The 15,712-nt window shown below is 39.4% G+C and overlaps 1 protein-coding gene across 1 annotated transcript in view; it reads right to left on the bottom strand.

Moving 5' to 3' along the window:
• The window catches only part of ESR1 (estrogen receptor 1), a 162,978-nt gene continuing 147,266 nt past the window's right edge, over window positions 1-15,712 (bottom strand). Inside the window, 4 exon segments of the mRNA XM_048296803.1 lie at window positions 1-5,002; window positions 5,005-5,216; window positions 7,081-7,264; window positions 13,874-14,007. Coding sequence (XP_048152760.1) covers window positions 4,911-5,002; window positions 5,005-5,216; window positions 7,081-7,264; window positions 13,874-14,007 — 622 coding nt within the window. The 3' untranslated portion in view covers window positions 1-4,910.

The raw sequence follows: 15,712 nt of genomic DNA, 5'->3' as shown, positions 1-15,712 counted from the left end.
TGTGTTCTGATCAATTCTTTATTTTCAACATCAAATACATTGATAAAAATCTTGCACCAATCAGGTAGCCTACCAGATTTTTTATTTAGACTGTTTTAGAACTTTTTTAGGTGCAAAACAAAGACAAAAATACCTCACCAAAACCAAAGACATCAATAATTTCATATGCATCAGTGAAAGAACAGAATACTTTGACAAATACATTATGACAGCTGAGCCTATGCCAAAGAAAGGACTTTGCATTGACAGACTAAATAGTGCACACAAAAGCACTGGTTTCATAATACATACAATAAGGTAATACATAAAGTGGCTTGATAATGCAAGTCTCATGACCAGCAGTCTATCCCTTCCTTTTTCAATGGGCACTTTCTGAAGAAACAGACTTCTAATTGTAGGCACACACAGGATTACAGAGCTTACTAATTTGCAAGATGGCAGCATGTAATTTTTTTTAAATTTTTGTTTATTTATTTAGGCACATTTGAATGCAAAAGAATTTAATTTCTTTTTAATACAGTGCAAAACCAAATACCCTTTATGGGCAACAATCATCTTGAAAACAACTTTCAGGATATAAGGCTACCTACATTTGAAGGATGAAAGGGAACTGTGAGTAGAAAGGATAGGACATTAATATTGGGAAAACATTCCTTTTAAACTCTCAGATCAGTTTGAGATTATGCTACAGGTGCAGGTGACAGCAAAGACTGGTTTGTATTATGATACCATCATTACCATCCCCCTTCTATTACACGTGTTGATGTCCTCTCTGTAAAGCCGTACCACGGTTGTAAAACATCCATCTCTTTATTCGAAGTGAGAAATGCACTTCACGCACGTTCAGCTGAGAATGCCTTATATACAAAATCCCAATATCTGTAGGTTGAGTTGCACTCTAATTTTAATTTTTTAGGATACTATATACACAAGAGGGTCTTGCCATGTTCTTACCTAAGCCTGTAATAAGACTAAAGACCTACTGAGGCAGAATTTTTACTTTGTTGGTAGTTTGCTTATTTTTAAACATTTGGCACAGCTCTTAAGGAATCAGTTGGCATCAACTGAAATGGACGGAGGCTCCAATACAAACCCTGGCTCTTGTGAAGGGGATGGTTTGAGGGGTTTTTGTTTTCTTTTTTTCAGCTTAGGGTCCAGTGATCTGGTGACATCCTTGCAATATCCTTGGGAGCTCAGTTCCAATTATTTCTTTAATGACATTTTTAAACCCCTCAGTGTAGAGAAGGAGAAAAATCATCAAGTGACGTCACTGAAATATAATAGTAGATTTACCACAACACACACCAAGAAACTTCCATTAAGCTATTTTACCCCAGTACAAATCTTAGTACCCTAACTGGGAGTTTTACCTGAGACAAAGCCTGCAACATTGAGAGAGACATGGCTCAAACCACTATAAACCAGAGTAGCTTTCACATATTCAAACACCACGTATTCTGACACCACTAAGTGCTACACATCTCCCTATCTCCTCTTCTACCTCCAAGCTTTTTGCAATACTTCAGTAACAACCATGTTCTCAAGCAAAGCAAATTCATCTGGTCTATTTATGTTTGCCTTGTGCTGGTATTACATTGCCTATGTTTCTAGAGGGTTTTTTTTGGTTTTTGATGCTTTTGTTTTTTTAAAAAAATCCATGTATAAACGTTACAAAATAATTATTTTGTTAGCTGTCCAGAGACATCACTATGAATGTTTTGGTAAAAGCATAATTAGCTGCCTTGAAATTTTTTCTTTCAATTTTTTTTTTACATGCTATATATTTTTATGTAATATCCAGCACCAGATATTCAGGTAGTACTGGTTTGTCAGCTGCATATATAAAGTATATATGTATATATATATACACACAGAAAATAGCATCTTGTGAAATAACAATTACCAATAGTCAGGCACAATTTTTTGCATACACGAGAGCATAATTCAGAATTACATATGAAAAAAGTTGCTATTTTTGTATCGTAGACTTCATTTAATCAATTGAATAGCTACATTCATCTGTCTGATATGGGGCCATCTTTATAGATAACTCTGGGAAGGTTACTATATGCATTAAAGTGCTGCTTCAATTAAAATCTCATTAAAATGTTAACAAAGTGACATGGATCTTAAATCTGCCCCGAGGTAAATTAATGTATTACTGGGAATCACTCTTACTCTTTCTAGGTTGCCCTTCACTGTTGTCACCACAAACATGGGAGGACTGGTTGAAAGCTAAATTGCTTCCTTGCAAGGGCTGAGCCTAGGAAAGCATTCATTATTGCAAGCTGACTGATATTATTCTATATATTCCAAGACACATTCTGCCTGCTGCATACCACTTCAAATCATGCTTTTCCATCTTCACTGGGAAAACCTGCTGAGTGTAAAGGTCCTTGCCCTATATAGGTACGATCCAAATCTGACCCTCTGTTGTGAATTGCTCTCCATTAACTACCCTTTATCCTCTAGGTCAAATTTACACTTGAATCGATGTAATTGACCTGTTCAGGGATGTAGGAAGGGAGGCATTCATTTAAACCAATTTGCCTTCCAGCTTGTGATCTTGATCTTTGTGTTCTGTCCTAGAGTACACCAAGTTGCATGTACAGTATTTAAAGAGCAGCTCTAATGCACACTGGGCTACAAGTGAATGATGATGGTGTAAGCAAGATAATTTAACTACAGGGACTCCTGTTCTCCATTCAGATCTTATCCTGCACTCATTTCAGTGAACTCATGGTTTTTCTAACATATCTGAAAAACAGCTACTAAAAAAACCCAAAATGTCCATTTTCTTTCATGACATTTAGGAGCCCTCAAAAAGCCCTTAGGTACCAAATTAGCATGCGTGCGCACACACACACACACACACACATGCTTTTACTGAATACACAAAAAGACAAAACCTTCAGCACATTCAGAAGAAAAATGACACTACAATATGCATCAAGAAAAGGCCTATGAGCTTACGGTGATTGCTTCACATGTTTAGGCTCGAACAGTTTTCGAGGAATCTTCTCAAACATAGGTAGCATCTAGCTTTAGACTTTCAAACTGCTCATATACTCAGATATGTACATGAAACTATTATAGACACCATTATGTACATTCACTAAAGAATTGAATTCCTTGACTTGAAGCACAAACCCGTCCTATGCCTTGCTGCCTTCACAACTGCAGTGAAATTTGATCTCACTGTACACAGGCTATGCCTGCATGACAGGGAGCGTAATTAGACATAGGCACTCCTGTATGGCATTACTTGCACTCTTTCCTATGTTTAGTTTCTACAGGATATTCCAATCAACATAAAGGTTTCAACTACAGTAAAAGAAGCATCCCTGAACCCTTTCACTAGCACTGTGGCCAGCTGCTATGGAGCAGCCTACACTCATGCTAGGAAGCATCCTCACTGGCAGGGTGGTTGCTTCCAACCAGCTATTGGAATAGTCCCTGGTCCGTGCTAACTCCCAATCTGCACCTGTCAACCAGAAGTGCAGATAGCACAGGCAAAGTTTATCATTAGATTAGTAAAATATCCCTGGCATATGTAATAATCTCATTCCAGTACCCAGCAAAGTTCCCTGACGTTTAATTTTCTAGCATAGAGGCAGTCAAACAGCAGCACCAACTCCTACTTTGGATAGCATATCGTGTATTTCTTCAGTCTCTTTCATGTCTTGTTGAAACTCTTGACGTCAGTGGACCTTTTGTAGATTTACAGTTGGTCTGAAGAATCAGACTGATCCTTATGAATATCCTTAGGAGCTACAGACATGCATGGAGAAAGATAGGTTTATCCTTCTGGACATGCAGTCCCAGAGTCTACACCATGTCTGAGGCTCATTGCCTAGTTTTGGTGTCACAGGTGGGCCGGCTCTTAACAGTGATTTTGAAACATACCACAAGAGCCAAAGAAAGCCAAGGCAAGGAAAATCCTGCTGCTCTGACTGTGATGCCAGCCCTCCCACACACAGCTAGACCACACTCTGCTGAGTGGGATGGGACCATCCCACCCTTCTGTGCCAGTCTCGCACTGGTGTCCTAACCCCTTGCTTTGTAGCACAACAAAGCATGGGACAGGGGGAGGGATTTTTTGTAAATAGTGCTGGATCCTGTATGTGTGTGAAGACCTTTCTTTAAGACCTGATGATTTTTGTAATCATCTGGTCTGATTCAACAGATTTCTCTATGTTATCACTTTTTGCCATGTTGCCCTGCATTTACACTCTTGGGCAACAGAACAATTTAGCTTTCTAGGATCAGACAAGATAGCATGCATGCAAAGCAATTCATCTAGAGGATATGGTAAGGGTACCTAAAAGTTTGGTCAGAATGAGCTTGAGAGGGAGTTTTCTGGTGATGTAAGCCAGCGAGGTAAAACAGTGTGACTCTCAGACAGCCGTTTCTTTATACTGTAGGAAGAAAAGAGGCAGGAATCTTAACTAGACTACCAAGGCAGTCCCTCGCAGTGCAGCTTCACTATGGCACGCTAAGATGCCAGTCAACATTCTGTTTACACTGCCCAAGAAGTCATCCAGAATCTCTACCAAACTGCTTCAAAGTTTCAAGCAAGTAAAGCATTAAGGGAGCTCAGGATTTTGGGTGGATATTAACAAAGACTATCACTCATGAAGATACCAATATGCCTGGGTGGTATGGCCTATCAATTTATAGTAAGATGAATGTATGGTTTAGATTAGGACTTAGTTACCCAAATAACATGCAAAATTAAAGAAAAACACTGCAAATTTTAAATCAAGTTAGCCTGACAATCCTTGCTGGCTGTCCATGGCAATGAAATGTCTTCTGTTTAGGATAAGCAATCAATTTAGGCAAGCGCTTGACAAACACTCATATGGAAAATGCTGGTGTCTGTTGTCACTGGAGTGTTTTCAAAGGTGGCACTATAGATGAAATGAAGCATGAGCTAGTACACTGCTGGGTTTCTCATACCATCGTATATGCTGACTTCTGTTTATATCGTATTCTGCATATTCTCCTCTTCTTTGCTGTTTACATAAAAAGACTGTAAGGAATGAGATGAAGCTGATGCTGCTGTCAGCTGACTTCGGTTCTCCTCTTCCATGGGTTCAGCACTCCTGGCTGCTGGGGCGTGCAGTCGGTGAGCGTCCAGCATCTCCAGCAAGAGATCATAGAGTGGAACTACATTCTTACACTTCATATTGTACAGGTGCTCCATTCCTTTGTTGCTGTGTGTTGTGAGGAAACAACAGTTACTTTCCAAACATGCTATGGGGAAAAAAAAAAGCTACCAGCTAATAGTATTTGCTGGGTTCATATAAACCCTGTCTTGTCCAAAACAACTAACTTAGCAGTGCATTTGCTGTACACATCTGCTACAGTATAAGCAGAAGGCAGCACCTGCAAAGAACATTGCAGGCTGCCTGTGGTCAAGGTGCCTTCTAAAGGTTTCTCTTTTGCTCTTCTTTTCCTAAAAAGTAGCCTAGAGCACACAGACTCTTAACTTAGCCACTGTGACTTAAGAGGATGGGATGAATTTTGCCTTTTCCATAATAAAAAAGTATCAGTTTTCTTTCCTGGAAAATAAGCTCAATCAATTTCTTAGCAAAAGCTCACTTATAATAGTACCCGTTCACAAAACTATGAAACAAAAATTAACTGTACTATACATCTGCAATTTCCTTAATTGTAAAAATTCTTCTTAGAGGGGGGAAAAAAACGATCATTAACACAAGGACAAAGAAACTCTACAAAATGACACAAGTTAAAAAAAACCACATACATGCATCCCTTCACTTTTTCCCAAAGATCTGTGTATCAGTCCAGGAGGTAAAATCTGCATGTTTCAGCTTTTCATCAGTAGCTATGATGTGTTGCTCACTCTAATTTAAATTTTATTAGCTGAAATAATGAAAAGTTAAGTCTGTGTAACAATATCTCCTGTGCTTTCATAATTATAAAATCTATAGCATACCTTTGTAGAAATTTATCACGTTAACACTTCATCCATTGAGCAGCTGCCTTAAGAGGTAATTTGGGAGAATCATTTGCTGCAATTACTAACAGTGTGTCAGGCAGCTCACCTCTGATTAGCAAAAGGCATGGTCCTCTAGATTGGAATTTAGTAGCTCTGCATTTATGCTCATCCATACAATTCACATAATGATCCTAATCTCTTTTCTAAAGTGATTGGTACTCACGACACTTGGGAAAAGTGGCTACATAAAAGCGATAGTTTTATTAAATCTTATCTTCTAAGAGACTAAAGTTTGCAGAGCTAGGCTACTTCTACATTAATATTCTACTCAGTACTTTTCAAACACCTGTGTCTGGGTCTGGGGTCCTCACCCTGAGAAAAACTTAGACCTGTTAGAACAGGTTCAGAGCAGGGCCACGAAGATGATCCAAGGGCTGGAGCACCTTTCCTGTGAGAAAGGCTGAGAGAATGTGGGTTGTTCAGCCTGGAGAAGAGAAGGCTCTGAGACCTTCCAGAAGCCTTCCAGTACTTGAAGGGGGCCTCAAAGAGAGCTGGAGAGGAACTTTTCACAAGGGCATGTAGTGACAGGACAAGGGAGGATGGCTTCAAATTGAAAGACAGCAGGTTTAGATTAGGTACTAGGAAGAAATTCTTTACTGAGGGTAGTGAGGCACTAGAACAGGTTGTCCAGAGAAACTGTGGGTCCCCCATCCCTACAAGTGTTCAAGGCCAGGTTGGATTGGGCTCTGAGCAACCTGATCTAAGTGGAAGGCGTCCCTGCCCATATCAGGAGGGTTGGAACTATACGTTCTTTAAGGTCCCTTCCAACCCAGGCCATTCTATGATTCTAAGACACACATAAGATTAAAAGCAGATACTTCTTACCCTAAAACTTTTAGCACTATCAAAACAAAAAGCAGAGGAAATGACATCCAGAAGAAACAAATGGGGTAAACATTTTAATGTGGAAAGCTTTTTTTTTTTTTTTTTTTTCCTGTTACAGCCCTTCACACAGTTTGCACTCCCACCCATGAAGGAAAAGTGTGCATGTGCATTTGTGACACCTCTCTTGCATGGGCCCAGCACAGAAGTGCTGACTATGTGCTTGGTCTCACCTCATGTGTCTGATGTGAGAGAGGATGAGGAGGAGCTGAGCCAGTCGTCTATGTTGCTGCTGCAGAGAAAGGCCTGACTTAGCCATTAAGTGTATCAGAGTGTCTGTGATTTTATCCAGGACACGGTGAATATAGTCCTTCTCTTCCAGAGATTTCAAGGTGCTGGAAAGAAAAGTGTACACACCTAGAGTAGGAGGGAGAAAGAAAACAAACAAACCCCAGACAAAAATTACTTTGGTGGACTCAAGATATGCCTTGTGCTGCCTCTTAAGCTGTGTTAAACCATGGGATCTGACTGTGAGCCAGCTCTCCTGCTTGGAAGCCAGGTCGCTGCTTTGAATGACCCTGGAGCATGGATTTGGTCACTGTGGGCAAAGCAGGAGGAGAAAGACAATGCCTCTTCCCTGCCTGGGTCCCACCAAGGTCTGTAGCAGGTGCTGGGTGACACCTGCAGCTAGACCTACCTGTGGGCTGTGCTCTTCGCTTGGTCACTTGACTCTGAAACCTTGAGGAGATGTTATTCCCCTTGAAAGCTCTGTAATACTTACCAACCCAAGCTTTCAGCAGCTTTTGCCATTTTTCCTGCTGTATAGTATTTGATTTTTAGTGATTTTCTAGTAAATCTAGAACTGAATAAAGTTACCGCGAAATATGTAAACAAAACCAGGGTTTGTTTATGGACATTTGCCTCAATAAAATCCTCCCAACCAAGCAAGAGCCTGGAAAGGTGTGCTCCTTCACCTGACTCTCCTTTAAAAACTGTGTCCAAATCAACTTGTGCAAATTTAGCTGTCTTGAATTGCTTACTACTGAAAGTGAGCAGCCTGAAGGTTTGGACCAGATAGAAATTTTTCCAGAGGACAAAACACCTTAAAACTCCCCCTCCAACAGCCCCTCTACATCACCTGTGACAGTCTCTAATCCAGGTATAAGAGCTTTTGCCAGTGCTAAATCTTGGGAGCATGGAGCAGCACATCAGCTTTCAAAATGGGAAAGTCTAAACTATTTTGGGCTGTTTTATCTTGATTTTTTTCTGGACAACAACACACAGCCAATGTGAATCAGGTCACAACAACACTGTGCTGCCAAAAGAGAGCTGTTGTACTCAGCATCAGTTTTTAAATCTTTTGGACTGAACCAGTAACTCTAAACAGGTCGTATTGCCATAATCCAGTCCTGAGGCACCAGAAGTTTAAGATGTACATACATTAATGCAATCAAACTGGCTTCATGGTCCTGTGTCTATAACAGTCTTGACAAATCCTGTGCTTTGGCGCTTCTGCATCAGTTCATGGAGCCAAGAAGAGATCTGGATTTTGTCTTTGGAAAAAAATGGTTTCTGGAATTATGTTTCATTCTGCTTTTCTTTAAAGCATCATATATAGCAGAATATGGAATTCAATTAGTGTTATTAAGAGTAAAAGACACACAGACACTAGCATGCACACAGACAGACAGACATACATGCTCTAGCTTGTTTGCACTGTTTGCAGCCTTGGGGCCACCACTGGATTTGAAGATAACAATACTTTGCTGTGCATCTAAGAAGCTGGGGAGCTGAGATTTTTTTTAACATCTTCTTGGCCTACCTCACCTCCTCCCATCATCTGGGTATTTGAAGGACTTGACACCTAGAACTACTGTAACCTGCAATTAGCTTTTATGATTTTGGGTCTTCTGTACTAAAAAGAAATGTAAATGTGTTTGTGAATGTGAATGTCTCTGGGAAAAAGTAGTAAGAAACTGCTTTAAAAACCCAAAAGGACAGCTCAAACACAGCACAACCTCTGAAAATCGTCAGTCAGAGTTCTTAATTTTGGTAATCGATATTGCTTCAAATTTGATATAGATAGTATGGTGGCCTCTTTTCTCACAGAGCTTTTCATAACTATTATTATTTTCACTGAAATTAATTCTCAAAACAGAAACTGGTCCTGGGTTTTTCTCAGCTGAACCTTTCTCAGCTGACTCTGAACCACCCTCACATGTGCCCATTGACAATACAAGGCTTGATAGCTTACCAGTAGGGGCAAGATTCTTAAATATTACTGACAAAACACAATCCACTAGAAGGAAATATTAATCTCATAAATGCACCCTCCAGAGCGGTTTAATTCAGCCACAGGAACATATTTACCTATTGTGCTCTTTCAGCAGTACCCCATAACTTCATATTACTGGAACTAGTAAAAGAAAAGAATCTTTTAGGAGGAATTTTTTCTCACCTAGGTCTAGTCTAGAAGCTATTAAAAACTGTAAATCAAAAAAACACTCCCCAATAACTGTAGAGAATTCAGGCAATTGCCAGTCAATAACTGCCAAGGGAAATTATGTTAGGTTTTCCTTTCTACACCCTCATGGTGATTGCTCCTGCCCCAGGCCACTGACCAGAGATTTCCCAAAAAGAAATGCTGGCTATCACACACTCATACATATCCAAGCAGAGTTTTCAAAGGAGGATGCAGAAATCTGCCCTAGCAAAGTGAAATTTAAGAGTCTCAAAGGCCTTTCCAAGCCTAAATTGAATAGCTACCAGGTTGTTTTCCAGCTCTTTCTGTAGGTCAGTATTATGAAACATAACAGGCGCAAGAACAGAGAAAGCACCACCCTACAACCAAGAAAGGCCTGTTGGTCCATGCCCATAACACACACCAGAACACGATCCCTTGGGGACTGCAGTGCTACCATGCCAGCCCTTGGAATACATTGATATAATTTTGTATCTTTCACCATATATAATTATATATTTGTTGCATGTTACTGTAGAATAGAATGCCCTCAACATCTTTTCTGTCACAATAAACCCCAGTTTAAGTATTTTTAGATTTAGAGTTCAGGCTCACAAAGCAGTACCCAAGGCTCTCCTTCTTCCACTATGCCCCATTGCTCTGAAGCTGTAGCAAGACAGGCTGAGCATATGAGGAAATTTGTCTCCGTACCATGCACTCCTGGAATCATCCAGCCCCCAAAATAAAGAAATAAATAAGAAGGACAATTTAACAGGAATTGAAAAACATCAGGAGAAAAGAATAACAAGCTGTCATGTGGAACAATTTATCAGGAGGTCTACAGCATGCTTCACATCAGCCAGATCTTTCCATCTCTATGGACTAACCAGCTAACTAATTAGGTAAATCATCTGCTAAGGCAGATGTGACCTACATCTTCATGTCCAAAATGAAAGCCTGTTGCTTTGCCACATAACGCCAACCCTCCTCTCCAATACACTCAAAAAGGGAAACATCTGGCATCATGTTGCCTTTTCATGTTTCTAATACTTATTTTCCAATGTTACATAACAGTCCTTTAATATTGAGCTGAATGTGGTTTTCAAAAATACATGTTTGCTTTTTTAGTCAAAAGATTTATTGCTGCAGCTTTAGAGGGGCACCTTCAGGTTTGTTGTTTAGCAGGGACAATGATGTCTTTGTTGTTACAGACATACTGTCACCTTGGTATCTCAGGAAAAATGTGGCGGTAACGTTAAGAATATACCTTGGTTTATAAACAAAGCCTTCCACCCTTTCCACAATCACTGAGCAAAACTAAAAAAAAAAAAAAATCGCATTTTGTCCAAAACCACGGGGAAAAGGAGTGTAAAGTTATTAAACGGCCTTGAAAGATGTTGCAAAAACAGGAATGTCCAGCAAAGGCAATAAACAACACTACTTCATGTGAAGAGACTACCAGATGTCCAGGGATTTAATAAAGAAACGTTTGTGTACACTCAATGAATTAAATCCGCACAAAGCTTTAGAATGAAAATGCAGACTGCTTTTAAACATGACATGTAGCATAATTAGTCCTATTTGTTTAATTAATCTGCTTGTTTAAATCATTTTGAGATCTGCTGGTTTAATCACATGAATATATAATACAGAGAGCATAATAAGCCAAAAATTCATTGTGTGTTTATCTGCTGTTTCTTTAGCAGAAGATTTGTGAATATTTACATATGCACTCACAGAAAGAATCCAGGTTAAGGCAGGCTTGGAGGTAATCTAGTTCATCCTCTTGCTCAAATAGTGGTAGCTTCAGGGTTAGATCAAGCTGCCCGAAGCATTTTCCAGCTGAGTTCTGAGTATTTCCAAGGACTAAGATCCTACCATCTTTCTGGCCAACCTGTCCCAGTGCTAAACCTCTCACTGGGTAGAGTTTTTGTTCTGTTTATCTGGTGTCAGGATCTGCCTTGCTGTGGTTTTTCTCCATTGCAGATTGTCCTTTCCTCTTGCACCTCTTAGAAGGGTCTGGCCCTGGCTTCTCCATAACCTGTTCATCAGCTCTCTGAGGGCTGCAGAAAGACCCTCCTTTAGCCTTCTCTTTTCCAGGATGAACCAACTCAGGTCTCTCAGCCATGTGCTTCATATCTGTCCAACAACTTATGTAAGGAGGCTGGCTACATTCTGTGAAGTGAAGCATCTCCAGAAGACATTTTAGAGCATCTATGTCAAACACACAACTCTTACACATACCCCAAATTATGCTACTTAAATCTGTCTTGCAGCCTCTTAATTTGAGCATCTAGAGGGTCTGACAGTAAGAAACTTGTATCCACATTCCCAATCAATTTGGTTTGTTATAGTAATACAAATACTGAAATGTACCTTTATGCATAAAGGTAATGATATGCAATACAGACACACATTCTGTGGCCACATATACACAGACTTTACAGTGTACTCAGAAATAGTGCATTGAGGGCAGTCTGTAAAGCAGACTAACACATCACGATCTGTCTAACAATGGTATAAGTTGCTTTCATTATGATCCTGTAACAGCTCAGCTGAACCATGTCCTCTGATCTATCCCTATCAAGACTCTCGTAAAAATGCCAGACTTCTGAGCAGCTATAAACTTACATTTAGTGTAAAAAAAAAAAAAAAAGCCACAGCCAAAATCAGATCAGTCATCAGATCAACTCTGATGCTCTGCCATGAAGAGCACCACCGATTTGAACTTGCTGAATATGAACCTTGAAGGATAAAATCTCCTAGTTGCACTCAGTGGTCCCATCTCCCTTACACGCAGAAGAAAATTTGTCTCTGATTATCACTGACTTCACTTGCTGTATTTTTTTTTTTTTTCACTCTTTTTCCTTAGGGGAATCTTGTGACAAAAAAATCCCACTAACACAGTGAGATGTGCTTATGATGGATAGCTGGCGATGCCTGGCAGAGCTTTGTCTAAATAACAAATTTCTTTTTCTGGATCAATACTAAATACAACAGCGGCACAAAATTTCTCTACAGCATGACTTAAATTCTTCATGTTCAAGACATGAACATCCAATTAGTTTTATTCAAACTTCCAGGGTTTTTTTCTAATTTAAATTCAAAATTTTTATAAATCAATTACATATTTTAGATTTATTTAAGAATTTAATTACCTTTGAATAGATTAGCTAAAATTTTGGAGCAGAATCACTTTCCAGGAAGAATATTTAACTCTAGGAAATATTCTGTTATAATTATCAGTGCAGTAAAAGGAAAAAAAAATGTCAAACAGTAATTACAATTACCCTATCCAGGCAACTAAGGTAAGAACAAAACCCCTTCAATTCCTAACATGCCACTTGCTTGCCTCAAATGTTACTTCTTGGCAATTGGCAACAACCAAAACAAAACCTGAACCCCATTCATATCTCATAGAACATACATAAAGGGTTTTATATTAGATTATATAAGTACATAATTTTGCTTGAGCTTTGAGACCACATTCAAGCTTCCATAAAGAAAAAGGCCTGAGCAGTAAAGCAAAGTCTGTTGCGTTTGCAGTTAGCCTTTGATGTGAATATCTTAAATTTGTTTTGCCCGCAATTCGGGCAAGTGATCTGTTAGACAACTGGATAAAAAGGACATAGAGCCCTCCACATCTGTTTTCTCTAGAGGCTGGTACCATCTACAAGTTCAAATGCAACAGGAAAAGGGGAGAACAAGTGGGTAAATCCCCAGCATTGGGAAACTGGCATCTTTAGTCACCAGGTAACAGCTTAGCAGAGAACTGCATCTAAAATTTTTACTTTGGTGCCTACATTATTATTCTAGATATCTATCATTTCCACGAGAACACCATGGGTGTCATTTCTGCATATACAAAATTAATTGTCTGGAGATTTTTTCTCATTTCAAACAGAAAAGAGTCCTCTGGTGTACAAAAGAAGTTGCTTCACATGCTTCAGCTTAAATATTTTTGTTTCAATCATCTCATGTACAATTCAAATCATCTAACCTTACATATTTGTATCTATACTTAACACTTGTTATCTAGTCATCTATTTTTGAAGTGTACTTCAGCATGAGATTTACAGCCAAAAACTGTAAAGGAAGTGGAAAGTGATTATATCAGATTTAGATGCCTATAATTTAATATAAACTAAACCACAATAAACTCAAGCATATTTTTTACCTTTTTTCCTTTTACTTTGCCATGACCTAAGCACTGCAGTTTGGCATTGCCTCTGGCTGCCCTGTGTGTGGTTCCAGCTACTTCAGTGTCTTGTAAGAGTTTTAAGACCCACCAGCATCTGTTTCAAAGCACTGCTCTGATCACCCTCCACATCAGCTGCACACAGTGTGTCAGCTACTCACTGCGTCCATTTGCTGGGTCCCATCTACATCACTGGACAGGCTCAACCGCTTCCACCCCTGCCTGGTGGTCCTGCCTGCGTCTGTGTTGAAAATCCATTTCCATTGCTGCTGTCCCAAAACGAAAATGCCACTAAGGACAGCACAGTGTTCAACCACATGCAGAAGTGGCCACAAATACCCGAGTGACAGCAAAGCACACAACTTACCAGAATTGAGCAGGATGATGGACTTAAGGCACACGAATTCCTCTCCTTGAAGGTTCATCATGCGAAACCGAGCAGCAGTAGCCAGGAGCATGTCAAAGATTTCCACCATGCCCTCTACACATTTCCCTTGATTCCTGTGTGAATACCATCAGTGGGGATATATTCACAGTTTAAAGCTGGTGGTACCATGAGTTTTTCATCCCCTTGCACCAATACCCTCCAATTTGATTTCATCAGCTCACGAGCAAGCGTGTGACTTCCTACTCTGTGCACTTTTGATATATGTGTGATTACAAAAACACTGTTCTCAGTATCCCATGTAAAATAAATAAACAATTAAGTACCATATTTTTAAAAAAATCAATTTTGGGAACTCATCACAAAGGCATTATTGAGGTGGAACATTCAGAATTGACTCAATCAAATCTTTATATTGAGGAAAAGATTTGTTCAAAACTGCATTTTGATTTATTTGTGTGTGTGTATGTGTGTGTGTGTGTGTGTTCTGCTGCTGTTACTTTGTTTCTTTTTTCTTTTCTTTTTCCCTTTAATTGAAATAGTCCCAGTTATTTACATTTCTCCCTCCCTAACCGTTCACACTTCTTTCTAGCTGGCCATGGAACCTTTAATGTTCCAACACACTTCTCTCCATGTCTGATGTCAACATAATGCCTCCTTAAGCTTATTCATGAGCGCAAGAAGGACCGAGAAGGCCAAAATCTTGTCTGCATGACTAATGAAAACTATCAGTTCACTCCACAAATCAAGTAACTTTTTACACTGCAGCATTAAACGAAGCTGAAGTTTGGGAAATCTTAAGGTGTTCATTAGTAATGGCAATTAACCACCTCCTGCTTACAATAGCAGGCATTCCCACTCACTAATTTTCATCTTGCCCACCCAACCTGCAGTTGAAGAATTAATGCAGATTTTAATTATTTTTGTGAAAATTTAGTCTGCAGATCTTTCGGTCATTTCCATTACTACCTATAACAAGAACTACCTACTTTTACTTTTATTAGGCCTTCCTGAGTGAAATTTTAATATATTAGACTTAAGGAGTGATCAGATCTGCTGTTTAGAAATAGAATACTTTTTAGATATGGCTTTCATGAACAAAATTATGAAGATCATTGCTACAGGAAAATGCAAATGAAATTTCAAATTAATAGACTGTAATTTATAACACAAAACAGACTGGGCATGTCCTAATTTCATTTCGACAAGAAACCTACCAGTATAGAGACACCAGCCTCAAGTCTGTATTAAGACTTGCTGTTGAGAACCTGTAGGTGATGTCTGAACCCACACCAGACCCTCAGACAAACCAGACGTCTTCCCTTCTGATTGCAGACTGAGAAACTTCTTTGCACCTCTCAATCACGTCTAAACCAAAAACTGAGTCAAAGAAGGAGTGGGAGTATCTGTGAACAGTTGTGCACCCATTTCCTTAGAAGTTCAAATCCCTTTGAAGTTTAATTTGGTGCTTGAACTAAAATCTACATTTCCCTTATCCAAAGCAGTGTCTATAAATCAGTGACTGTGGAATATGAAAGAAGTTCTTTCAGCTGCTTTCAAAGCAGGACAATATGGAGAAAACAAAGTGAGAGACACTCCCTTAAAACACTCACTAGGTTAAACTACAGCAATGTTTGAAAACCTGGGGTCTCAAGCAAGTTTTCCAGTAACTGTTACAACATCACACATTAGCTGATTTTTCTGTCAGAAAGACATGATCCAGCCTTGGGAATGGAAGTAGTAGAAATGTATGTTTAATAAGGAGAATGGGTTGCCCCTCCTCACTTCAGGTCCCTATGGACTACCAGGCAGTTGCATGCT

The sequence above is a fragment of the Corvus hawaiiensis genome, chromosome 3, assembly GCF_020740725.1.
Source record: "Corvus hawaiiensis isolate bCorHaw1 chromosome 3, bCorHaw1.pri.cur, whole genome shotgun sequence".
NCBI lineage: Eukaryota > Metazoa > Chordata > Aves > Passeriformes > Corvidae > Corvus > Corvus hawaiiensis.
The sequence above is the reverse complement of the archived record's forward strand: the minus strand, read 5'-3'. Positions and strand labels throughout refer to the sequence as shown.